Source organism: Lampetra planeri, chromosome 4 (assembly GCF_965212315.1).
Source record: "Lampetra planeri chromosome 4, kcLamPlan1.2.h2, whole genome shotgun sequence".
In the NCBI taxonomy this organism is placed as follows: Eukaryota; Metazoa; Chordata; class Hyperoartia; order Petromyzontiformes; family Petromyzontidae; genus Lampetra; species Lampetra planeri.
The window spans coordinates 21,335,460-21,363,451 of NC_136110.1; the positions used below are offsets into that span (position 1 = coordinate 21,335,460).

Sequence of the window (27,992 nt, forward strand, 5' to 3'; positions counted from 1 at the left end):
GCGGTGTATTTCGTGTGTGTGTTAGATGTGTGTGTGTAGGTGAGTGTCAGTGTGCGTTTGAGAGAGCGAGCGATTGAAATCTAAGGGGGGCGCGGGGGTGAAGAACGTCTCTCAATGTCGTCGCCGGCGTGAGATCCTCTATGTAGCCTCGGCCCGTGCTCCCCGCTTCTCCGCGGTGAGTGACGCCTAACAGCGCTCAGGCCACGGGGCCCCCATTGTTAGTGCGCTGCGACCCATTCAGAGCTCGTGTATCATCATCATCATCACTGCTGCTGCTTCATTCATTGTGCCGCTGCTACTGCTGCTGCTTTTGGCTGGTGCTCGGTGTCTCTGTTCATGTGTCCGAGGCTCAAGAGCGAGTCTGCCGCAGGCGACGAGGGTTCGCCCCGGCACCGTTACTCCTCGAGACCACCCCTCCTCCTCCTCCTACGGGCTGTGAGGGGGGCATTCCCAAATCCTTGGCGTGGTTGGGTCTCTCAACCCTGCATGTGATCCTGATACTGACCACCTTGGTCCAGATCGGACCACGGTTATTAATTGAGCGTGACCCGCACCCATGCATGGCTCACGTTCTGTCCAAGAATTATGGACTGAATACTTGAAGCTGCCCCGTGTGAATAAGGTTAAGCATTGAACCTGACCCGCAAAGCAGGCATGAACCACATTGTGACCCTCACCTGAAATTGACTCAGACATGTAAACTTTGAAATCACTCCGATATTTAAACTCTGATATGACTGTGGTATATAAACTTACCCAAGATCTGACTCCAACCCATGTTCTGGTCCAGATTCTGACATTGAGCTAATCATGACCCAGATTATTTCTGACTCGGTCTCTGGCCCATAATTGACCCAGACCAGTGGCTGGATACAGAAAACACCATGAGATTGTTTTCCCATATACTTAAAATGTCTCTGCAACTGGCCGCTTACATTGACCCCAAACTGACCTCAGCCCTGCCCTTGCAGAGAGTCATAATATTGAACCAGATATTTGACCGGACTCTATTCACAAACATATAACCCTAAACCATAAATCTAACTCTGAATCAGAGCCTGAACCAAACACTAGCCTAGATGCTGACCTTAATCCTGACTGAACATTAACACAGTGGCGAGATGTTAACTACCACCCCTGGTATACAGAAGGTCGTGGGTTCCATCCCGACTCTGGCACCTGTATATTTGGAGTTTGCATGTTCTCCCCGTGTTCGCTTGAAATTTTCTGCGGATCCTCCGGTTTGTTCCTCTACATTTAGAAGCATGCATTTAGAGTATTTGGCTGCTATAAATTTCCACGTGATAAGCAATTTCGTTGAGCTGTCATTTGTGGTCAGATCGCTTCTGAAAAAGAGCTATATGTATGAATGTATGTTGAACTTCTTTCATACTGTGCATAAGCCAGCCGTGCCAATGGAAGGTGTGGGGGGAGGGCAACAAACTAAACACAAAAAGCAATTCCAGAGCAATTAGTTTTCAATCTAGATTGAAAAGTGCATTTCGGCTGAGGCTTCCTAATATCGGAAGGAAGAGCGTTCCAGACGGCCGCAGAAGCGCATCTGAAAGCATGTGATGCAGTGACCGTCTTTAGCTCAGTGGGCCTTATCTGGTAAAATAAAAAAAATACTTTAGCTTAAATTTTTTTTTTTAGTTTCTATCTCAATTTTGACAGAGATCTGGCACCCAATCTCGGCCCTCTCATTACTCCAATGTCCCATTGCTGTGTGTTAGCTCGTATTGCATGATTGTTGTCTGGCCTAGAATTGGACCAGTGCAGAATATTAACCGCGTGGTGGTGGTGGGTAATTGTATGGACCTCATTTGCCGTATCTTTCTCCAGTGCAGACTCTCAACTGGATTGTGAAGCATCATGCTATTTTGTGGTAATTCTGGGACGAATGTCCCAATATTAGCATATTGAGTGGAATTCAATCAGGTGCAAGGCCAGTCATATGCATTGTCTCTATGGAGTGTGTGTTTGTATATTTTATTATCATATGATAGCTTCGCTAGTATTTTTAAAAAAATTTAACCAGGCAAGAGCCCTTTGAGACCACAGGTCTCCTTTTCAAAAGATAGATTATGCGGTGGTCTTTCTAAATTACCACATTTGCAGCAGTGGCTCGTTGCATAATCCACTTATTTTTCCATTGTGCTGATTTAAATTGGAAGCTAAGAAAAATGTCACTTCTTTTGTGTGTATCTGGCCACAGTGGTACTAGACAACTTGTTTTGAGCAAACATGACTGCAGTGCATCTTTCTTTTGATTCAAGGGTAGTAGTAGTGCACCCCTGTAATTCAGCTTTGTTTTCACAATCACTATGCAAATCAGTAATCACCCTCTACTGGCAGATGAATGCCCCAGATCACTTGCAAAATTAGACTATCCAGGTCTCTTGTGCACTCACCTGGTGAAACAAAATGAACTTAACTTCAAACAACTCTTCGAAAACAAGGGTTTGGTGGATGCTGCAGATTTACAAACTGAAAAAAAAACCCAGAGGTATTGTTCTCCTTGTTGAACTACCATATATGTAGCGATTATAAATCATGCTATTAAAACCTTATTCATTACAACACTTTCATTTTAGCTCGAATAATTCACTTGTGGACCACCAACAAGAAGAATACCCTCCACTTGCTATGAGGTGATGAGAAAATAGCAGTACAGCAATTGGGTTCATGGACACATCTGTGCAGACTTTTGTTGTCCCCCTCATATGGTGTATCTGTTGTCCCTGGATACTGTCGCATTCTTGCACACGCAAAACACACTTTAAGAACGAATCGAAGAGGAAAACATCCTCACTCTTGGGATTACGCATATGGCAACATCGCCACCTACTGCGAAAAGTTGGCAAAGACCCACCCGGATTTTTTTTTACAACTCAACGAGGCTTTCCTTGGCAAAACAAGTGGCAATTCAATTTTAGTTACAGCTGGTTAACATTATCGTTGATTTTTGGATGATTGTTTTTTCAAGGAAAATTCAACATTGTATTTTTTATTGTGTGGTGTTTACTTGATTTGCCATTGTCTTCATATGGTTTGTATTTTTTTCAGGTGTCAGGGTAAAAGTGCACGGGGTAAAAATGAGTGAAGATGACAAGCCATTTGTGTGCAACGTGCCAGGCTGTGGGCAGGTAACACATGACTCACCTCATCTCACTACGGAACAGGGTACCTCCATGTCCATTAACAGCACTCCAGCACTCACTACCTTGCTGTAACGTTACAATTCTCAGTGTTTTAAGTACGACTCATTTGCCATTGGCTTCTTAAATAAATCAAGTTCCTCGTTGCGGAGGCAAATTTAGAAAAAAAGTGAGCACCATCTTTTGAGACGGGTTCTATTTGATTGGCAAGCTAATTTTGCAGTTTCCAATGGAGAGGAAGACCCCCTTCCATACAGATCTTCCACCAGTGGCTCAAGGCCCACCGGTGAAAATTATCTCTTGCCCAACGTGTGTTTGATGATGTGTACTTACCTCGTACATATATGTGTACACAAAAAACGAGGCTCACACTTTGTTGTTGTTGTTTTTCTCTGCAGAGCTTCACTAACGAAGACCATCTGTCCGTGCACAAACACAAGCATGAGATGACTCTCAAGTTTGGGCCACCCAAGAGTGATGCCCTCGTCGTTGCTGGTGAGTCGCTGTTCTCCGAGCAGCGCCGTCAGCAGTTTTATTTCTGTGATCCTCACGATGATTATTATTTCGCTTGTTTACCTAAAAAGTGTCTACAACAGTGTCCTTCATAAATTTTCAGGGGGTGGTCATTGTCACCAATAAGATTTCAGTGGGAGGGCCGCCACACATTTGAAACCATTGGTTTTGACAGCATGATGGGGTTTTTCACATTTGTATATTGTCGGGGGCTGCACGTCAGGGTCCACGCTAAAGGCCACCAGAGGCCGTCAGTGGCCCGCGGGCCGTGCAATGAACACACTGCTCTACTAGATACAGCTGCATGAAGGCCTCTCCACGCTGTTCCCCGTCGCGCACAACCCCGTGCTACCATTTCACTCCTGCACATGAACTGATCTCATCACCCCTTATCTACGATGGTCATCCTCTTGGATGCGTTCTCTCCTTTGGCCGAAATTCCATCATCAGCCTGGTTCGTTGGCCATCATCCCATCTCACGGTGCTTCCTGCCCAAGCCTTTTTACTTTCTGAACTGTCATTATGCTTTTGATTTGTGTTTGTTCCCTGATCCACTCGTTACTTTTTCTGTCTGTGTCATTCCAAGCGTGCATTTTGTCCATGCTTTGTTGGCTTTTGAGCTTTTGTCTCATTTCATTTGTCGTTCCATGTTTCTGATTCGTATGTCAGAGCTGGCAGTATACACTGATTGAAAACTTTCTTCTTCAGACACATTATTGTGTTCCTTTTCATTTTCACCAAGTACACAAGAGTGCTCCCATCTTCCTTGTCTCCCGTGCAGACCAGACTCCGACCCCGACTCGATTCTTGAAGAACTGTGAAGAAGTCGGCCTTTTCCATGAGCTCGCAAGCCCCTTTGATAAGCTGGAGCATGAGTTTAAGAAGGCTCAAGAGGAAGAGGACAAAAAGGTGGGGTGTTTATACCCCTCTGATTTTGTTGCCTCCATCATAATCAGTTACCGCCGTCAACCACCACCTTTAGAATAATTTCATCGCCATTGCCATGCTCAAACACTGTCGTTCAATGTTCACAAAGTCAACATTGCTCATAAAACACATTGTCAGTAAGCATTCATCACCAGTGTACTGTCACCAGGGTACTTTATATGGGAGCCTATAGGCTACTTCTAGTCGTTTCTCCAACTGATATCTTCAGTTGTTTAGTGAACTTATGCACAAGTTTTGTTTCGCTCATGTTTGAGCCCCACTTTGCAGCCAACTTTATTCAGTTCTTCTGACATTTCCTGTGCTATATTTCATTTTTCCATTGGTTGTTACAGTAACAATGTCATCAGCACATCTGAGATGACTAACACTTTCTCCACCTATATATATGCCTTTATTTCTTAAATCCAATTTCCGAGAAACATTGTCTATCGTCACTGTGAATAACTTTGGCGAATTCTCTTATCCGTAAATTATAAATGTATTCGTGCAACGTCGATGAATCTGATACAATTTTGTTAATGTTTTCATAAAAAAAAAGATTTCCATCGTGACTAATTGGAAGGGAAGACGCACGTCGACATCAGCTCTTGTAGACGTGGACCCAGACTGTGTGTCCTAGGCTGACTGCGCGTTTGAAGCTCCTTAAATGAGAAAAAAAACGTTAAAGCTACGGTCAAAAATGTTGCTATAGAATTGGATTAAAATATTTTTTAACGTTTTTTTTATATACGTTTTTTTTATATACGTTTTTATTACAACAAAACGCGAGCCCGGTAAAACACGCCGAAATATTCCAGTGGCGGGTTATAGAGAATCCACGGTAATACATTCCGGTGCAACGGAACCACACGAAAGGTCAGGGAAGAAGAGGTATAGGGCCCGCTGCCCCATTCAATACCTTTTGTTTAATTGTTAATGAGGCTGTAAACGTTTGTCATGCCGACGGCTTGGGGAGTCCTTCATTCAGCAGTGGGTTGACGATGCTGATGATCTTGTCAGACAGCCCGTGCCGCACGGCTCAGGTACGTACGTATATCCACGACAATGAGAGCTCATCGTTTTTTGGGTTGCCTCTTCATTCTTGTCGTTGTCGTAATCTTTTTTTATTTTTCCCTCCACATTTAAAAACATGAATTTAGAGTATCTGGCTGCTATACATTTCCACATGGTGATAAGCCACTTCGTGGCGCTGTAATTTGTGGCCAGGTCGCTTCTGAAAAAAAGCTACATAGCCCAGTGGGCCTTACCTGGTAAAATAAAATATATATTTTAAAAATAGTTTGTAGTAATTCCTCGAGCCGGTCTGCGCAGCTCGTGCTGGGGCTGCCTGCCCCCAGCCTGGCCGAGGCGAGCAGCAAGGATGGGGAGCACGTGGCTATGGAAACCTCGCAGCCCTGCACCTCCTCCACCCAGCCTGAGCCCAGCGCCGGCAGCAGCAACAAGAAGGTGAATGTGGTGGGGGAGGGTGGGGTGGCGGCACTGCACGGCAGGAGGAAGTATGGGGCGCCACGGTGGCGAGATGTTAACTCCCTCGCCTGAAATGGAGGAGTTCGTAGGTTCGATCCCGACCCTGACGCCTGTATATCTCGAGTTTGCATGTTCTCCCCGCGGTTGCGTGGATCTTTCTCCAGGTCCTCCGGTTTTTCGCTCCACATTTAGAATCAACAGGCGTTCAGAGTATGTTGCTACTATAAATTTGCATATGAACCTTATGGCGGAACGCCGGGGTCCCGAATAAACGGAAGTCAAAATCGTAATTAATTAATACAATTTTGGCGACTCTGTCCCACCGCGCACATAAACGCCGCAACCCACCTGGCACAGATCAATCTGTTGTCATGTCGTCCAAGCGCAGCAGCGAGGATGAATGTGCAGAAGAAACTAAACTTTTAAACTTTGATTAGCGCATCGTGTAGAGCTCGTCGAGAGGAATATATTGCCATATCGTTCGCCTTTAACAGACATAAAATTACGTCACAACGCAGTTTATGCGAGAGCCGGGGGCTTATGGGGACCCCGGGGTCCCGCCATGAGGTTCATGTGATAAGCCACTTTGTTGACCTGCCATTTGTGGCCAAGTCCCTTCTGAAAAAGAGCTAAATAGCTCAAAATACAAATACATAAATAGAATATAAGAATACTGGTGAGGTCAAGACATCCAGCGCTACCAAGCATCACGACCACTGTAGGAGCATGTTGTGCTTGTTATTGCATGGAAGTCGGTGAGCTGAGTTTGATTCCTGACTATGGCTATCATTAGTTGTGAGCGATATCAGTATCAGTCTTGGGTACTCCTCTCTCACCGACCCACACTGGCTAGCGTGGTGAAGAGTGGTCAAACGACTCCAATGGCAGACATTCAATGTGAATTTACAAAGGGCTGTACAAGCTTCCTAGAATGTAATGCAAGTGTAGTGGATTCAACTGAGTCGCGGACGTACTCTTTGGAGACAACACATATTTATGAATACCAACACATTAACACAAAGGGGTTACTGCCCCTTCACCAGATAACCTGTGGTGGTGGACCACCTGGCTAACTACGCTAGTCACTGCGAGTAGCTACAACGGACAGGACCCAGGCTTCGGTCCTCGTCCACGTGTTGGTGACTTCTTCTTGGACGTAGAACGTAGATCGTAGATCTTCAGATGACCACAGCAATGCTGAACCCCGGTCCCTGTGGGGACCCCGGTTTATATCCTCCCGGGTCGTGGCTGGCCCCGCCCTTGGCCACAACCACCTTCGAGAATCCTCTTGCTGTTTCTCGACCCTTCCCGTAGGATCTCATCCTGACACGTGACCACCCCCTAGCCCCCACCTGGGGCCCCTGTGTAGATCTTACTTGTCACGTGCCTTCCAGGGTCAACCAGAGTGCCATGGCCTCGGGTAACCTCATCCCCTGGCTGACACTCTCACACTCCCTCCTGTAGGGGTCAGCACTGCACACCACGCGTGGTGCCAATGAGCGCTATCCCAGCGCTCACTGAGCCCCCTCTAGGGCTGGTACTACACCCACCTACGGGGTGTCCGCGATGACAATGCATCACACGCCGTGCCTCGCTAGAGCCGGCATTACTCAGTGACATTCACGATGTCGCTACATACGTGATGTCCGTGATGTGAGTCACAGCATCAGGTTCACCGATCACTTCAGCTACCTCGGTGTCATCCTAGATTCAACTTTATCCTTCGACCGTCAAACCAATCATATCATCAGTTCATGTAACTTTCACCTGAAGGCTCTCAGACACCTACGTCCTCTCATCTCTACTGAAATTGCCAACACATTGGCATGTTGCATAGTTGGGTCTCGCCTCGACTATTGCAACTCCGTCCTAGTCCGGTCCTCCACTGGCAAACTAAAAAAACTTCAAAGACTACAAAACAACCTGGCATGCATCGTCATTGCCCACCCTCATCCCCGTCTCGACTCACTAGCCTGTCTCCGTGCCCTCAACTGGCTACCCATCGCCAGTAGGGTCATATACAAGATCACCTGCCTCTGCCACAATGCCTTCACATCTGCCTGTCCGCCGTACCTTTCTTCACTATTGACGACTTGCAGCTCAGCACACGGCAGATGCCTGCGCAGCGCGACTCACGACCTCCTCTTGATAACAAGATCCAGGATGGTCATGTCTATGCGCCGCTTCTCGGTGGCAGCCCCAACAGTCTGGAACGCTATCCCTCTGCACATTCGCAGCATCACCTCAATCGCCTCCTTCAAGAGACACTTAAAAACTCACCTCTATAACCACGTGCTTTCGAGCGACTCTGAGCTTGGCTCCGCGCCTCTGAGTTGCGGCCGTTACGTCCGCAAATTTACGCTCGTTATAAATTGTATTATTATTATATTATTATTAGTACATCGCATGCCGTGCCTCTCTAGGGCTGGCACCACACAGTGACATTCGCGATGTCGCTACACAAGCATACCCATGAAAGCCAGGTGTGCTAATATCCATTGTGTGCTTGAATCAGAGGTTGCCCATCGCCTTCACCCCACAAATGTAACGAAAGGATGCGTTCCTCGTAAGAGAACTGCGCTGATATAAGCTGTGCCCTATGTTCAGCTTCTACCTGTGTAGTGTCTTCAACAATTACTCACACCAACACGTGGTAACAAGTCATCTGCTTACACTTTATTCACCTATTCTTGCACCAATTGTAGGCACTCCTATAACTATCTATGCGGTAACTTCTCCCCACTCTTATCTACCTTTCACCTCGCTTATCCTGCACTCAGCAACTCTGCTCTCAGCGACTCCGCACACTGCGTCTCCGCACACAGCGTCTCCGCACACAGCGTCTCACACACAGCATCTCACACACAGCGTCTCCACACACAGCGTCTCCCCACACAGCGTCTCCACACAGCATCTCCCCACACAGCGTCTCCCCACACAGCGTCTCCACACACAGCATCTACACACACAGCGTCTCACACACAGCGTCTCCCCACACAGCGTCTCCCCACACAGCGTCTCCCCACACAGCGTCTCCACACACAGCATCTACACACACAGCGTCTCACACACAGCGTCTCCCCACACAGCGTCTCCCCACACAGCGTCTCCACACACAGCGTCTCCACACACAGCGTCTCCACACACAGCGTCTCCACACACAGCGTCTCCACACACAGCGTCTCCCCACACAGCGTCTCCCCACACAGAGTCTCCACACACAGCGTCTCACACACAGCGTCTCCGCACACAGCGTCTCCACACACAGCGTCTCCGCACACAGCGTCTCCACACACAGCGTCTCCGCTCACAGCGTCTCACACACAGCGTCTCCACACACAGCGTCTCCACACACAGCGTCTCCGCTCACAGCGTCTCACACACAGCGTCTCCACACACAGCATCTCCACACACAGCGTCTCCGCTCACAGCGTCTCACACACAGTGTCTCCACACACAGCGTCTCCGCACACAGCGTCTTCCCACACAGCGTCTCTCAGCGTCTCCACACACAGCGTCTCCACACACAGCGTCTCACACACAGCGTCTCACACACAGCGTCTCACACACAGCGTCTTCGCACACAGCGTCTCACACACAGCGTCTTCGTACACAGCGACTCCACACACAGCGTCTCCGCACACAGCATCTCACACACAGCGTCTCACACACAGCGACTCCACACACAGCATCTCACACACAGCGTCTCCCCACACAGCGACTCCCCACACAGCGTCTCACCACACAGCATCTCCACACACAGCTTCTTCACACACAGCGACTCTACATCTCCACCGCTGCCGTCACCTACGCTCCCTCAAACCCGCTCACCCGTCTGTCCAGGGCAAGGGATCAGCCAACACCCGCCCGGCGACGGCGTCAGGCTTGAGGTCCCGTTTGGCTGGAGCGGCAGCGGCGAGATGTCTTCACTCTTGGTCCCCGGCAACAACTCCCCGCTCCGCTCACGCACACGCCCTCATATGCCTCTGCTAATTATCCGAGACCTCTCACGCGTTTCTTTAAGCTCTCGCCAGGCTGGCGCCTGTCGGCCCATCAATTAACCCTCATCTCCCGTCTCCCTGGCAACACCTCCGGTCTCAACGTGCACAACCGGTCGACCCCGTTTGCACCTGCTTCGCCCCTTACAACTGGCGGTTTGTCCGCGCAAACCTCACGCGCGCCTGTTTGCCCTCAGTTGCCCTCGGTTGACTGTGCGCACCGCGTATTTCACTACTCACACCTGTTACGTTAACGCACATAAATGTGCTCATGTGAATGACGGGTGAATGACCGTGCGCGCACAACGCAGGAGGCTGCGTTCCCTGTGGTCTCCGAGGTGGCGCTGCCCCTGCGCCCATCCTCCCTGCTGCTGCCGAGCCCCACGCGCAGCCCCAGCATGGTGATCCAGCAGACGACGCCTTCGCCAAATTCGCCCTCCGTCATCATCCAGGCTCCCTCTGCCCACCAGCAGCATGTTGCGTAAGAACCGTTGTCATACGAGACACACACACATGGCGCGAGACACACACACACGGCACGAGACACACACACACGGCACGAGACACACACACACGGCACGAGACACACACACATGGCGCGAGACACACACACATGGCACAAGACACACACACATGGCGCGAGACACACACACATGGTGCGAGACACACACACATGGCGCGAGACACACACACATGGCACGAGACACACACACATGGCACGAGACACACACACATGGCACGAGACACACACACATGGCGCGAGACACACACACATGGTGCGAGACACACACACATGGCACGAGACACACACACATGCCACGAGACACACTCATGGCACGAGACACACACACACATGGCGCGAGACACACACACATGGCGTGAGACACACACACATGGCGTGAGACACACACACATGCCACGAGACACACACACACATGGCACGAGACACACACACATGGCACGAGACACACACACATGGCGTGAGACACACACACATGGCACGAGACACACACACATGGCACGAGACACACACACAAGGCGCGAGACACACACACATGGCACGAGACACACACATGGCGCGAGACACACACACACGGCGTGAGACACACACACACATGGCGCGAGACACACACACATGGCGCGAGACACACACACATGGCGCGAGACACACACACATGGCGCGAGACACACACACATGGCACGAGACACACACACATGGCGCGAGACACACACGCACGGCGTGAGACACACACACACGGCGCGAGACACACACACACATGGCGCGAGACACACACGCATGGCGTGAGACACACACACATGGCGCGAGACACACACACATGGCACGAGACACACACACACATGGCACGAGACACACACACATGGCGCGAGACACACACACATGGCGCGAGTCACACACACACGGCGCGAGACACACACACATGGCGTGAGACACACACACACATGGCGTGAGACACACACACATGGCACGAGACACACACAGATGGCGCGAGACACACACACACGGCGCGAGACACACACACATGGCGCGAGACACACACACATGGCGTGAGACACACACACATGGCAGGAGACACACACACATGGCACGAGACACACACACATGGCGCGAGACACACACACATGGCACGAGACACACACACACGGCGCGAGACACACACACACGACGCGAGACACACACACATGGCACGAGACACACACACATGGCGCGAGACACACACACATGCCACGAGACACACACTCATGGCACGAGACACACACACACATGGCACGAGACACACACACATGGCGCGAGACACACACACATGGCGTGAGACACACACACATGCCACGAGACACACACACACATGGCGCGAGACACACACACATGGCGCGAGACACACACACATGGCACGAGACACACACACATGGCACGAGACACACACACATGGCGCGAGACACACACACATGGCGTGAGACACACACACATGCCACGAGACACACACACACATGGCGCGAGACACACACACATGGCGCGAGACACACACACATGGCACGAGACACACACACATGGCACGAGACACACACACATGGCACGAGACACACACACATGGCACGAGACACACACACATGGCACGAGACACACACACATGGCGCGAGACACACACACACGGCGCGAGACACACACACATGGCGCGAGACACACACACATGGCACGAGACACACACACATGGCGCGAGACACACACACATGGCACGAGACACACACACATGGCACGAGTCACACACACACATGGCACGAGACACACACACATGGCTCGAGACACACACACATGGCACGAGACACACACACATGGCGCGAGACACACACACATGGCACGAGACACACACATGGCGCGAGACACACACACACGGCATGAGACACACACACACGGCGCGAGACACACACACATGGCGCGAGACACACACACATGGCGTGAGACACACACACACGGCGTGAGACACACACACACGGCGCGAGACACACACACATGGCGCGAGACACACACACATGGCGCGAGACACACACACATGGCGCGAGACACACACACATGGCACGAGACACACACACATGGCACGAGTCACACACACACATGGCACGAGACACACACACATGGCTCGAGACACACACACATGGCACGAGACATACACACATGGCGCGAGACACACACACATGGCACGAGACACACACACATGGCGCGAGACACACACACACGGCGTGAGACACACACACACGGCGCGAGACACACACACATGGCGCGAGACACACACACACGGCGTGAGACACACACACACGGCGCGAGACACACACACATGGCGCGAGACACACACACATGGCGCGAGACACACACACATGGCGCGAGACACACACACATGGCGCGAGACACACACGCACGGCGTGAGACACACACACACGGCGCGAGACACACACACATGGCGCGAGACACACACGCATGGCGTGAGACACACACATGGCGCGAGACACACACACATGGCACGAGACACACACGCACATGGCACGAGACACACACACATGGCGTGAGACACACACACATGGCGCGAGTCACACACACACGGCGCGAGACACACACACATGGCGTGAGACACACACACACATGGCGTGAGACACACACACATGGCACGAGACACACACACATGGCACGAGACACACACACATGGCACGAGACACACACACATGGCGCGAGACACACACACACGGCGTGAGACACACACACATGGCACGAGACACACACACATGGCACGAGACACACACACATGGCGTGAGACACACACACATGGCACGAGACACACACACATGGCACGAGACACACACACATGGCACGAGACACACACACATGGCACGAGACACAAACACATGGCGCGAGACACACACACATGGCACGAGACACACACACATGGCGTGAGACACACACACATGGCACGAGTCACACACACATGGCACGAGACACACACACATGGCACGAGACACACACACATGGCACTAGACACACACACTGGTGCGAGACACACACACATTGCGTGAGACACACACACATGGCGCGAGACACACACACATGACGCGAGACACACACACGTGGCACGAGACACGCACACATGGCGTGAGACACACACACATGGCACGAGACACACACACGTGGCACGAGACACACACACATGGCGTGAGACACACACACATGACGCGAGACACACACACGTGGCACGAGACACACACACATAGCGTGAGACACACACACATTGCACGAGACACACACACGTGGCACGAGACACACACACATGGCGTGAGACACACACACATGACGCGAGACACACACACGTGGCACGAGACACACACACACGGCACGAGACACACACACACGGCGCGAGACACACACACGGCGTGAGACACACACACATGGCGCGAGACACACACACGTGGCACGAGACACACACACACGGCGTGAGACACACACACATGGCGCGAGACACACACACATGGCGCGAGTCACACACACATGGTGCGAGACACACACACATGGTGCGAGACACACACACATGGCGTGAGACACACACACACGGCGTGAGACACACACACATGGTGCGAGACACACACACATGGCGTGAGACACACACTCATGGCACGAGACACACACACATGGTGCGAGACACACACACACGGCGTGAGACACACACACATGGCGCGAGACACACACACATGGTGCGAGACACACACACATGGCGTGAGACACACACTTATGGCACGAGACACACACACATGGCGTGAGACACACACACATGGTGCGAGACACACACACATGGCACGAGACACATACACATGGCGTGAGACACACACACATGGCGCGAGACACACACACACGGCGTGAGACACACACACATGGTGCGAGACACACACACACGGCGTGAGACACACACACATGGCGCGAGACACACACACATAGCACGAGACACACACACATGGTGCGAGACACACACACATGGTGCGAGACACACACACATGGCGTGAGACACACACACACGGCGTGAGACACACACACATGGTGCGAGACACACACACATGGCGTGAGACAAACACTCATGGCACGAGACACACACACATGGTGCGAGACACACACACACGGCGTGAGACACACACACATGGCGCGAGACACACACACATGGTGCGAGACACACACACATGGCGTGAGACACACACACATGGCGCGAGACACACACACATGGCACGAGACACACACACATGGTGCGAGACACACACACATGGCACGAGACACACACACATGGCGCGAGACACACACACATGGCGCGAGACACACACACATGGCGCGAGACACACACGCACGGCGTGAGACACACACACACGGCGCGAGACACACACACATGGCGCGAGACACACACGCATGGCGTGAGACACACACATGGCGCGAGACACACACACATGGCACGAGACACACACGCACATGGCACGAGACACACACACATGGCGTGAGACACACACACATGGCGCGAGTCACACACACACGGCGCGAGACACACACACATGGCGTGAGACACACACACACATGGCGTGAGACACACACACATGGCACGAGACACACACACATGGCACGAGACACACACACATGGCACGAGACACACACACATGGCGCGAGACACACACACACGGCGTGAGACACACACACATGGCACGAGACACACACACATGGCACGAGACACACACACATGGCGTGAGACACACACACATGGCACGAGACACACACACATGGCACGAGACACACACACATGGCACGAGACACACACACATGGCACGAGACACAAACACATGGCGCGAGACACACACACATGGCACGAGACACACACACATGGCGTGAGACACACACACATGGCACGAGTCACACACACATGGCACGAGACACACACACATGGCACGAGACACACACACATGGCACTAGACACACACACTGGTGCGAGACACACACACATTGCGTGAGACACACACACATGGCGCGAGACACACACACATGACGCGAGACACACACACGTGGCACGAGACACGCACACATGGCGTGAGACACACACACATGGCACGAGACACACACACGTGGCACGAGACACACACACATGGCGTGAGACACACACACATGACGCGAGACACACACACGTGGCACGAGACACACACACATAGCGTGAGACACACACACATTGCACGAGACACACACACGTGGCACGAGACACACACACATGGCGTGAGACACACACACATGACGCGAGACACACACACGTGGCACGAGACACACACACACGGCACGAGACACACACACACGGCGCGAGACACACACACGGCGTGAGACACACACACATGGCGCGAGACACACACACGTGGCACGAGACACACACACACGGCGTGAGACACACACACATGGCGCGAGACACACACACATGGCGCGAGTCACACACACATGGTGCGAGACACACACACATGGTGCGAGACACACACACATGGCGTGAGACACACACACACGGCGTGAGACACACACACATGGTGCGAGACACACACACATGGCGTGAGACACACACTCATGGCACGAGACACACACACATGGTGCGAGACACACACACACGGCGTGAGACACACACACATGGCGCGAGACACACACACATGGTGCGAGACACACACACATGGCACGAGACACATACACATGGCGTGAGACACACACACATGGCGCGAGACACACACACACGGCGTGAGACACACACACATGGTGCGAGACACACACACACGGCGTGAGACACACACACATGGCGCGAGACACACACACATAGCACGAGACACACACACATGGTGCGAGACACACACACATGGTGCGAGACACACACACATGGCGTGAGACACACACACACGGCGTGAGACACACACACATGGTGCGAGACACACACACATGGCGTGAGACAAACACTCATGGCACGAGACACACACACATGGTGCGAGACACACACACACGGCGTGAGACACACACACATGGCGCGAGACACACACACATGGTGCGAGACACACACACATGGCGTGAGACACACACACATGGCGCGAGACACACACACATGGCACGAGACACACACACATGGTGCGAGACACACACACATGGCACGAGACACACACACATGGCGCGAGACACACACACATGGCGCGAGACACACACACATGGCGCGAGACACACACACATGGCGCGAGTCACACACACATGGCGCGAGACACACACACATGGCACGAGACACACACACATGGCGAGAGACACACACACATGGCGCGAGTCACACACACATGGCGCGAGACACACACACATGGCGCGAGACACACACACATGGCATGAGACACACACACATGGCACGAGACACACACACATGGCGTGAGACACACACACATGGCACGAGACACACACACATGGCGCGAGACATACACACATGGCGCGAGTCACACACACATGGCGCGAGACACACACATGGCACAAGACACACACACATGGCGCGAGACACACACACATGGCACGAGACACACACACATGGCGCGAGACACACCCACATGGCACGAGACACACACACATGGCGCGAGACACACACACATGGCACGAGACACACACACATGGCGCGAGACACACACACATGGCACGAGACACACACACATGGCACGAGACACACACACATGGCGCGAGACACACACACATGGCACGAGACACACACACATGGCGTGAGTCACACACACATGGCGCGAGACACACACATGGCGCGAGACACACACACATGGCGCGAGACTCACACACATGGCGCGAGTCACACACACATGGCACGAGACACACACACATGGCACGAGTCACACACACATGGCGCGAGACACACACACATGGCGCGAGACACACACACATGGCACGAATTACACACGGCATTCTGCGAGAGATGCATCGCGTAAGCGCCACGTCACGAGAAACCCGCGTCACATGAGACCCATGCCACACCAATCCCGCCCACACCTCTGATTAGCGCGGTTGGCTACGTATGGTATGAAATAAGTTCAACATACATACATATAAGTTGCTTTTTCACAGTTGCTAAGTACATGTCTAAGGGCCCAAAACCAGCAAATGGACCACAAGCAAAATTTATAAGAATCTTGCCCACACTAATCAGATACTAGAAGAGAATATACTTTGCCTGCCAACACTGCGTTTATAATTTCAGCGTATTCAGTCACTGAATGCGCTCATCACTGAATGCCACACTATCTCAACTCTTTTGAATCGGTGGTCTAAATTACTACATTCAGTTATTTTGATCTGACTATCCAGATAACGACAAAAGCTTTCGTTCATGCAATGCTGCACACCTTTGTGTGTTTTGCAAGCGTCTATTTGTTTCCAGCCTGCTTTAATTGTACTGTTGCCATGTGTTTCCTGGTCATTTTCTGATTCGAATGTCCTATTTGGCTCTCGGCAAGGAGGTTTCCCCAGAGGTTTGGGTTCACGTTCTGTGTGTCTGTGCTGCATTCATCCGTACGTACGCGCGTCGTCCCCTGACAGGCCCATCCCGGGTTCCCTGCCCGTCATCCTGCAGCTGTCCAACGGCCAGGCGGTGTCGGTGTCTCTTCCGGCCAGCGCGGCCACCAGCCCCACGCTCCCCGTGCCCGCCGCCTACCCCGAGCAGCAGCCCATCGCCATCCAGGTGCCCAACGGCACCGTCACGACACCGGGATGCAAGCGGCGCAGGCAGCAGAGTGTGGCCTGGCAGCCTCTTTCTCCGTGTTTTCTATTCACTCACACACGGCTTCATTGCGGACAGACAACTCCGTTGACGTGATGAAAAAAACATATATAAGAATAGGCTTGAACCCTTTCTGGCAACAAAACGGGTGTTATGACGTTCAAACAGCCAATTAGATACGAACACCACCGTCTTGATACTGGCGAAATGTCACATAGCTCTAACTGCTCAACCAAAGCTAATCATAATTTGATACTGGTATTGCCTTTGCGCTGTTCACCTTGTGGCGGTCTCTGGTCTAACACTGGTGAGGCAAAGCCATCATCAGTTTCAAAGACAATGGCACATATAATTATCAGAGGATGTTTGTTTGTATGTTTTGCCACAAGTATGTGTGGCTAATGCAGACTTGATGCCTTGAAATAGGTTTTCTATTTGAACTTTGAACATCTTAACACCTTTTTTTATTGCCAGATAGGGTAAAGACTCATTAAATTTTTTTCCATCATTTTGGATACTGGCAAAAAGGTCTCATATATACATTTTGACTTACATTTTTACTTCAAACTTTCGTGACTGCAGGAATTCATATTCTATGGTTCTTTCGGTAAAGTCACGTAGATAGAAAAAAATTAATAATAATAATAAAATAATAAAAATAAAGTGAATAAAAATATCACGACGTTTCGATCGCAACACAAGCGGTCGTCATCAGGAACAGGGAGGTTAGCCTCTGAGGGCAAGCTGATTATAAAGGTTTAGAGATTGGTGGGGCAGCTAATGTTAATGTAGGAGAGGGCTCAAACACCGGCAGAAGGTCTACACCAATCAAAGCATTGCACCTCGCTCCACACACCCACACCGCTGACGGTGGAGGTTGACAAGAAAACACAAATCAAGTCATGACCCAAAGTGGTTGATGACATCTTTCCAATGATTGCTCAGTCTATAACCTTCCTCTCGGTAAAAATTGTCTCCGTGTCTGTATATATGAATGGTTTCATGAACGAATCTTTGTTGATAGCCAGGAGGCTCGCAAAGTACCGTCGTCTTAGAGAAATCAATTTCGTGTGAGCCAGCCGCATTAAAATAATGATCAGCCACGGCAGAAGTATTGGTCCTACCATGTTTCAAATCTGCCTTATGTTCACGGACACGGTCCGAGACATGTCGCTTAGTTTCCCCACTGTAACTGCTGCCGCAGATACAGCTTAGTTTGTAGACGCCAGGGTACTGCATGTCAGGAATCTTGTCTTTCACAGATGGGATCAGATCACGAATTTTATGTACTGTGTTAAATCGGACCTGGGTCTTGTGTTTTTTCATGATTTTGGAAATCTTTTCGGTTACCCCTGCTATGTATGGCAGGGTGATGGTTTTGATTTGATCCTCAGATGGCTCCTTCCTCACAGTTGGGGTGATGGCTTTGCAGATTGTGTGGTCAGAATATCCATTCACCATGAGAGCTTGGTGTATGTGTTTGAGTTCACTGGTTAGGTGTTCATGGTCGGAGATACATTGAGCTCTATGGTGTAGCGTTTTGATGAGGGAATTCTTCTGGGATGCATGGTGGTGGGAATCAGGTTTTAGCTAAGCGTCAGTATGGGTTCCTTTTTTGTAGACAGAATGGCTCATTGAGCCATCTAGTCTCTTTCTTATTAGGACATCCAAGAAAGGTAGCATGCCATCCTTTTCTACCTCCATGGTGAATTTGATGGCTGGGTGGATGGAATTGATGTGGTTGAGGAATTGGTTTAGAGCCGGTCGGCCATGTGGCCAGATGACGAACGTGTCATCTATGTACCTCTTCCACAGGGATGGGCGTAGAGTGGATGCCTGGATGGTGTCCGTCTCAAATTTTTATATGAAAACATTGGCTAGAACCGGAGATAAGGGAGAACCCATTGGGGTGCTTTCCGTTTGTTTGTAGAATGTTCCATTCCAGGTGAAGTATGTGTTGGTGAGGCAGTGTCTCCTCAGTGCCGATACATCAGCATTCAATCCTTGTTGGACCAGGTCTTCAATGATTGCAATGGTGTCGAGCACAGGTACTTTGGTGAACAAAGAAACTACATCAAAACTGACGAGTAAATAATCTGGGGACAGTGAGATGTCTTTAATTGGCGATACCAGGTGAGTTAAGTACAGAAGGTGTGATCCTACCAGTGAATGGCTGCAACGTCTCAGACAGATGTCGGGCCAGTTTGTAGGTGGGTGAGCCAATAAAACACAACCCACATCCCGAACAAACACAAATACAATCAGCACAATTATAACTAATTGAACCTCATGGCGGAGTTGCATAAGCCCCCGGCTCTCGCATAAACTGCGTTGCGACGTCATTTCATGTCTGTTGAAGGCGAACGACGCAGCAATCTATTCCTCTCCATAAGCTCTACACGATGCGCTCATCAAAGTTTAAAAGTTTTGTTTCTTCTGCGCATACGTCATCGCTGCGCTTGGACGACATGACAACAGAATGATCCGCGCCAGGTGGGTCGCGGCGTTTATGTGCGCGCTGGGACGGAGTCGGCAAAAATAAATTAATTAATTACGATTTTGACTTCCGTTTATTCGGGACCCCGGGGTCCCACCATGAGGTTAAATTGCTGATCCAAACAAAATTGCTCATAACACAGTTCATGGATAATTGCATAGTGAGTCATTTGTAACCCTGCCACGCTTTGAGTCGAAAGCTGCTGATGGTCACAGTGTCAAAATGTTGGCCAATCAGCAGGTCACGTGTGATGGGGTAAAGTGTAGCCACTCGCAAGACGTCTGGCCAGCGTGAAAGAGCCGGCCAAGTACCCTACTCTCTAGGGCTCCATAGAGAGTTAGAGGCATTGCCAGTAGATATGGCGGCATTCCCAGTAGATTCTCACCTCCCATAGTTACCGTGCCCCGATATCCAATCGCAGCGTCACGACTCGGGGTGCCGCATTCAATGCCGAAGGTTCCCACAAAACAGCGGTGTTCGCCGCAGTGAGCGTAGCAACGGCGCTGAACAGGGAAACCTCCTCGTGCGGGGCGGTTGTGCTGCAGATCCCTGCCGTGGTGTCAAACGTGCCGGGTATCCCTGGGCCTCCTCTGGGCAGCCTCGCTCCACCCTCGACCCAGGCTGACCTCACCACCCCGCCTGGTTCTCATCAGCAGCACGGAGTCACCACGGTGCGTTGGGGGTGGGGGGAGTGTGGGGTGGGGGAGGCAGCAATGTGTGCCTTGTACTGTTCACTTATTAGCAGAGGTCGCAACCGGGTACCCGATACCCGTACCCTACCCGATACCCGGCTACCCATACCCGGCCGGGTACGGGTACCCGTTTGCGACCCTGGTGCACCCGGATACGGGTAGGCCGTGAGTCACTGGTGAGTAACCGTTTGTCACTCATTTCGGGTAGAGTACGGGTAGGGAACGGGAACCCGTACCCGGCCGGGTACGGGTTCCGGGTATGGGTAAGGAATCAAAACCCGTTTGCGACCTCTGCTTCTTAGCGATGCGGAGCTCACGCGTGTCTCTCTGTGTAACACGCAGAGGCTAAAAGCCATGTTGACGGAGGCGTCGCCCCAGAACGGAGGGGTGGAGGTTCTATCGCAGGCCGTGGAGATGGTGATAGCCCAGCAGGATTCCCATCTGCCCCTGCTTAGCCTGCACATCCCACAACCACAGGTGGCGTCCAGCTCCCTCCTCTGTCATCATCCCAGTTCCTCACAAGTGCATGCATGCCCCCCCCCGCATCCCTATATGGAGACTCGTAAAGCTGTGATGAACCTCATCGAGGCTGCATTGAGTGTCATACATCTGTATTGTTTCTCATGGAGCTGTCCGTCCCGGCTGTGTGTGTGTGTGTCCCGCAGGCCTTGTCTGAGCCCCAGCCGTCACCTCCGGTCTCCACGCCGGGCAGCAGCAGCAGTGGCTGTGGTGGAGGGAGTGGCCCAGGTGCTTTCTCGTTCCACGCTGTATGGAGGGGGCGGGGTGGAGGAGATATTCTGTAGCTGCCAAAAATTGTATGGGTTTCAACTTATCCACAATTTTTTACATACACATACCGATCACTCTCTAACCTATCTGGCCTCTCTATGTCCTGTGAAGGGTCATTGCCCGAAACGTCGCCTTTTATTAAGGCCACGGTGCGATTGACAAACGTGTTGAGTATTGTCGTTTTGTTATTGGTATCTCTGCACCACTGTTATCGTCAGATAATTTGTTTAATACCTGTCGATGTACAATTATACTTCTACAACCCGATTTGTATCCAGTGTTGGTTAAGAGGGGTGATTCTTACAGCAGACACTTGACCTATGTTGAATCATACGTGTAAGAATAATTTCTTTACAATGTATGCAAATGTATTTCAAATGTTACACTTAGGTTCATGGAACAAATGAGATAATGAAATGCAGACAGTACAACAACACAGTACAAATGTGACAACGAAGATTGTTAAATATCGACCCCAAGTCGTAACAATTGATGAAATCACTTGGTGGGGGGGGGGGGAGCTGGGAGGATTCCGTGTGTCGCTTGAGTAAAGATTTTAAGGGTCATCGACACGTTAATAGTGAGCTAATAAGTCCCTTACCCTCACCATCTTGGCGCCTCTTGCCGCGTCAGCGATGACGCGTCTCACAGCCTTGCTGCTGCCTCTGCCCCCTTGGCTCATCCCCACCCTGTCCCCCCTTGGCTCATCCCCACCCTGTCCCCCTTGGCTCATCCCCACCCTGTCCCCCTTGGCTCATCCCCACCCTGTCCCCCTTGGCTCATCCCCACCCTGTCCCCCTTGGCTCATCCCCACCCTGCCCCCCTTGGCTCATCCCCACCCTGCCCCTCCTTCCCCCCCCCCCCCGCTCAGGCGTGGAGCTGAGTAAAAGCACGAGCCCAGCGGCGGCTGGAGGGGGTCGCAGGCGACGCAGCGCCATCACGGACCCCGAGGAGCGGCGCAGACGCTTCCTCGAGCGCAACCGCGCCGCCGCCTCTCGCTGCCGCCAGAAGCGCAAGCTGTGGGTCATGGACCTGGAGCGGCGTGCGGAGGACCTGGCTCACACCAACGTGGAGTTGCAGGTGCCACACGAGGGACGTGGAGGACCCTACGGGCCCAGGAGCTGCCCATACCTCCCATGGCTCCCTTATTTTTTTTCGATCAAAAGAAACAAAACTATCCTCGGTTATTCGGCACTTTGCTTCGTTCGTTGCGTCGTTTTTTTGGCGTTACATTTTTGCCTTTTATGGCCCTTTTTTAATACAAGAAATATAACATGGTTACACATTTTCCCATGTGGCATGAATCCCATTGTGCACAGGCACAACAAAAAGACACCCTCAAAAATTGATTCCTAAATCCCCTCCCATCAAATTGAGTGTAGCACCCTCTGTAGCCCAACGCGCCAAAAAGGATAGAACACTCCCCCGTCAAACTGAGCGTAGCGAAATTTCAGACAAATTCTGGCAGCTCCCCCCGACCCACAGCATTGTGGCAGAGCACTTGACTGGCCGATGGACGGGCACACGAATAAGGAGTAGAGCGACAAGGGAGATGTATGAGAGTGCATGGAGTGGGTGGGGGAAAAAGTGGAGTGAGATGATAGGGGAGAGTTAGGAACGGGTGAGTCCATGGAGGTTCTTGAAGACGGCGAGCGTGATCTTGAAATTGATCTGGGATTGGACGGGAGCCACTGGGTCGACGGGGGCAAATCATCTTGTGAGGACGCGGATTCGTCGCATCACTGCTGACACGTTTCTCCGTCGCTCGGCGTTGGCAGAAGGAAGTGACGGAGCTCAGGGGCGAACTCGCCCACCTCAAGCAGCTGCTGCTCGCACACAAGGACTGTCCCGTGACGGCGTTGCAGAAAGAGGCGCAGGCCTTCTTGGGTGAGTGGACAAATCTAAGACACGATCGTATTCTTGGGTTTTTTCGGTAAAGTCACGTAGGTAAATAATTAAAATTGTCCCAGGGATCCGTCAGGTCTCCTCTCAAACAGAATATCTAAGAATGGTAGTTTGCCATCTTTCTCCACTTCCATGGTGAATCTGATGGATGGGTGTCTGGAATTGATGTGGTCCAAGAAGTGGTTCAATGCTGGGAGGCCATGTGGCCAAATGACGAAAGTGTCATCCACATACCTCTTCCACAGGGAAGGACGCAGGGTGGATGTCTGGATGGCGTCTGATTCAAACTTTTCCATGAACATGTTGGCTATAACTGGTGACAAGGGGGAGCCCATAGGGGTACCCTCATTCTGTCTAACCAGGTACCTGCGCTGGTTAGGCATTGCCTCACCAACGAGGAGTTGGTGTGGCCGGCACCACACACGCTCACACTTATCTTCCCCCATTGCTGATGTTCACACAGCACACCAGATACTAATTTAATGCTGAGTTAACCTAGTGGAGGATCAAGAGAGGTCTCAATAAGCGATTCGTACAATGAAAGTTTTGAGACCAAGGTGTCTGGCCCATGGACTAATTTGGTCGTTTGTGATTGAACCGATTTTTGTGTTTAGCTTGTTGTCTTTCCCCCGCACCTCCGAATAGCACGATTCTCTACGCACGATGCGAAAGTAGTTCAACATACACACATTGCCATGTGCTGTGCCCCGGTCATACAAATGATGCCAGATCCTCGTTTGTTTCACCACCACCACCATCATCATGACAATCGCCTTTCCTGGTGGGCAGGTACGATCATGGAGTCCCAGGAGAGCACGGCGGCGGCTGCGGCTGCGGCGGCCTCGTCAAACAAATCGTCCGTGCCGCCGACGGAGACCGCGGAGGGGAGCGACCGGGCGCCGGACAACCGCCTGTTCACGGTGGACGTCTCCGCGCTGAGCGTGCCGGGCGGCGGAGGCCAGGCCGTCTCCGGCTCTAGTTGACGGCTCGTTGAGCGGGGGCCAGGCCCACGTGAGGCTGACAAGCCCCCGGGCCTGACTCAGCCCGAGTCCGAGACCCTGGCGTGGTAGCCTGGGACTCCGGGCCACGTGGGTTCGGCGGGCACTGCCAAGCAGCTGCTGGGCCGAGGTTGGAAGCACAGATTTTTAAACGGGACGAAGCAAGTCGACGTCGACTCCGCTTCCGTCGCGATTCAGGGGAGGCTCGTGAAGTCGTATAACCGCTTTTCCGTTTATGTCTGTCTGTCCTCTGGAATAGTGACCGGTCGGCAATTTAATATGGCGAGCGATGACCGCGTAATATCCTACACACCTAGCTCTCTAGTAATACACAGGGTAACCTCCTGGATGCCATTCTTTACTCTTATCTCTTTCACGTCGAATATATGAATAATAGTTGCTTGTTTTCATATTAAAGAAAGAGAATACAATTCTTCACCGATTGTTTACATGGTTTAGCATTTTTTTAAAGGCATTGTACATTTCGAAATGTATTTTATATGTAGATTATTCTATATTTAGAGCTAGAGTATTTGAAGACGAGCTGGGGTGTCATGTCTGTGTGCCTGTGTAGTGCACTCCCATCGTTGTGTTTGTGCACGTGATACGCACTTGTTTTTGCATTCCTAGAGTCGAGATGACTTTCGTGACGTGCGATGAGACACGCAGTACTATTTTGAGGGTTTCCTCCAAGACCATGTAAATGAACTTGCAATTCCGAAAGGGACCTTGCCACCATTTGAACAGAAAAATCACTCGCATCTTGCAGTGTTAGCGTGAACGGAATGTGAACCTTGCTTTATTGTTTACTTTGATCGCAGGTGGACGTCCCCGTAGCTGCGAGCCAGGCTGCCGCTGCCCTGCTGGGCCTTGGCTCGCCGTTGCTGTCGTGCAATAACGCACCCTGAGGGGGTCTCCCAGTCACAGCGCAGGCAAGGGCAGCGGTAATCGGGGGCCAAGCGCAAAGCCCAAGTGTTTCCTTTACACGTCCTTTTTTGTTAGCGTTAATATTATTGTTACCGTCACGTTTTCTCAGTTAAGCCTTATTTGCGACGAAACTTTTGCACTTTTTTGGCAACGCGTTTGCGTATGCTTCAGCGCTGGCATGTGCCTCATTTTGGATTTGCACTTTTAAGTTTTGGCGCGGCGGGTTTGCCGCATTTGCGTCGCTCGCTCACTCTTTGGTATCGGCCGCCCAGCCACTGCTTTTGAAGCTCTCTCCCCGCTGTGCTTCTTCATGCCCTGCAAACCACGCCGTTGCTTGGTTTTGGAGGTCATCTCGTCAAACTGCACGAGCGGGGAATAGCAGAACAGCAACCGTGATCGCAGTCGATTAGAACCACCCTACGGCACGGCCTGTTGAACAACACAGCTCAATGGTTCCGTGTTCAGAGCAATGACCACTAGATCACCTTTATTAATGACTGGGTAAGAGCATTGAGAGCTGAAGTATTTTTTTAAGGGAGACCCTGGGTTGGTTAATTGCTGTAGACCACAGGACACCTATAGGCTTGAATCATGTATTTTACGTTACAGCAGCGATCCAAAAACGTTTCGGTCATAATGCAGTTTTGCTCTGAGCAAATCTAATTATCCTGCATCCCATCAGCCACATTCACTGGTTGGTGTAACTGCCAATGGAACAGCCAATGAGAATTTGAGGTGGTGGGGTTCATGCCTCGAAATGAAAAGTATTAAAATGTACTTCGCCGAAAACCCGGAGGCGGTTAATCGCGTTGCCGATGGCCTTTATGAAGAATATATTTTGGGGCCCGAGTTTTGATGGCATGCGAGTTTTAATCTTGTAACATGTACAGAGCGATAACAAAACCGTCCTCGTGCGAGGCTTGGGGTCTAGCCCTTCAGGAACACCGTTTGACTAGACTAAGCATCGCAAATGCAACACAAACTCGCATTAAAGGGCAGCAGCAGTAGCGGCACTGTGTCTTGGTTTACGGTCCATCCATTTGTTCTCATCACATCGAAGTTGAGCTGCCTTGCCAGACGCCCATGCCATTTTAAGGATCGTCTGTGCCTGAAAAGTTGCACAGTTACAAAAAGTGACCCACAGGAGGTGCGTGAAATTGATTACATGATTATTATTTTAATCAACATGAGCATACCCACGTGGGATTTCCCCCTCGGAGCGCCGTTCATGGTATTAGCAAGTAGCGTTTTGAGTGGTTTACATGTTGTCTGAAAGGTTACCTTGCACTGTGTTGTATCTTCCAGTGAAACTGGGTAGGTAGTGGCTTGCCGTTTAGATTTGTAATTGCAATGCGGACAGGTTCTTTTGTAATCGGAAAGCATCATTGCTGTTGGACTTGTGCGTGCGTGCGTGCGTGCGATGACCTTCACACACTCTTCTCTGCTGTTGCTCGCAACATTTAACATTTATTCTCTGTGGGAATCTCTCTGCCAAAAGTTGGCAATGCGTGTTTTGTCGTCCTAACCTTCGTTGTGACAAACTTATTAAATAGAGGCTTGCCCTTGCTGCAAGGGGCCGCGTCCTCCTGTGTGGTTTTGGATCATTTTAGTTTTTTCCACTTCAGCATTTTGTTTTTTGCTCTTTTCTCCTCCCCCAATGTTGTCCTGACTGCGCCAACCGTCGCAAGTCGAGGAATCCAATCGGAACTTGTGCAGAGCAATGCATCACCCTCGGGTTTGAGAATGGTGGTGAGATGTTAATTGCTTCGCCTGGAATGTGGAAGGTCGTGGGTTTGATCCCAA

The 27,992-nt window shown here is 51.3% G+C and overlaps 1 protein-coding gene across 2 annotated transcripts; it reads left to right on the forward strand.

Annotated features, from left to right (window-relative positions):
* Positions 1-27,772, forward strand: LOC144717830 (cyclic AMP-dependent transcription factor ATF-7-like). Of its 2 annotated transcripts, XM_078593518.1 has the most exons (13): positions 1-175; positions 3,067-3,146; positions 3,557-3,653; positions 4,453-4,580; positions 5,931-6,065; positions 10,396-10,565; positions 18,201-18,342; positions 21,424-21,549; positions 21,913-22,047; positions 22,236-22,317; positions 23,231-23,439; positions 24,138-24,246; positions 25,054-27,772. In XM_078593518.1, the coding sequence occupies exons 2-13, from the start codon at positions 3,096-3,098 to the stop codon at positions 25,245-25,247; spliced, it is 1,578 nt and encodes a 525-aa protein (XP_078449644.1). In that variant the 5' UTR covers positions 1-175; positions 3,067-3,095; the 3' UTR covers positions 25,248-27,772. The 2 variants fall into 2 exon arrangements, with proteins under 2 accessions (XP_078449644.1, XP_078449645.1); XM_078593519.1 differs by lacking the exons at positions 1-175; positions 3,067-3,146; positions 4,453-4,580 and having other exon boundaries at positions 3,559-3,653.
* Positions 27,773-27,992: the final 220 nt, after the last annotated feature.

Coding starts and splice junctions, on each gene's coding strand:
- LOC144717830 (XM_078593518.1), top strand. CDS start 3,096: ATGAGTGAAGATGACAAGCCATTTGTGTGCAACGTGCCAGGCTGTGGG. Junction 10,566..18,200: donor GCCCACCAGCAGCATGTTGC/GTAAGAACCGTT, acceptor GTCCCCTGACAG/GCCCATCCCGGGTTCCCTGC. Junction 22,048..22,235: donor TGCACATCCCACAACCACAG/GTGGCGTCCAGC, acceptor TGTGTCCCGCAG/GCCTTGTCTGAGCCCCAGCC.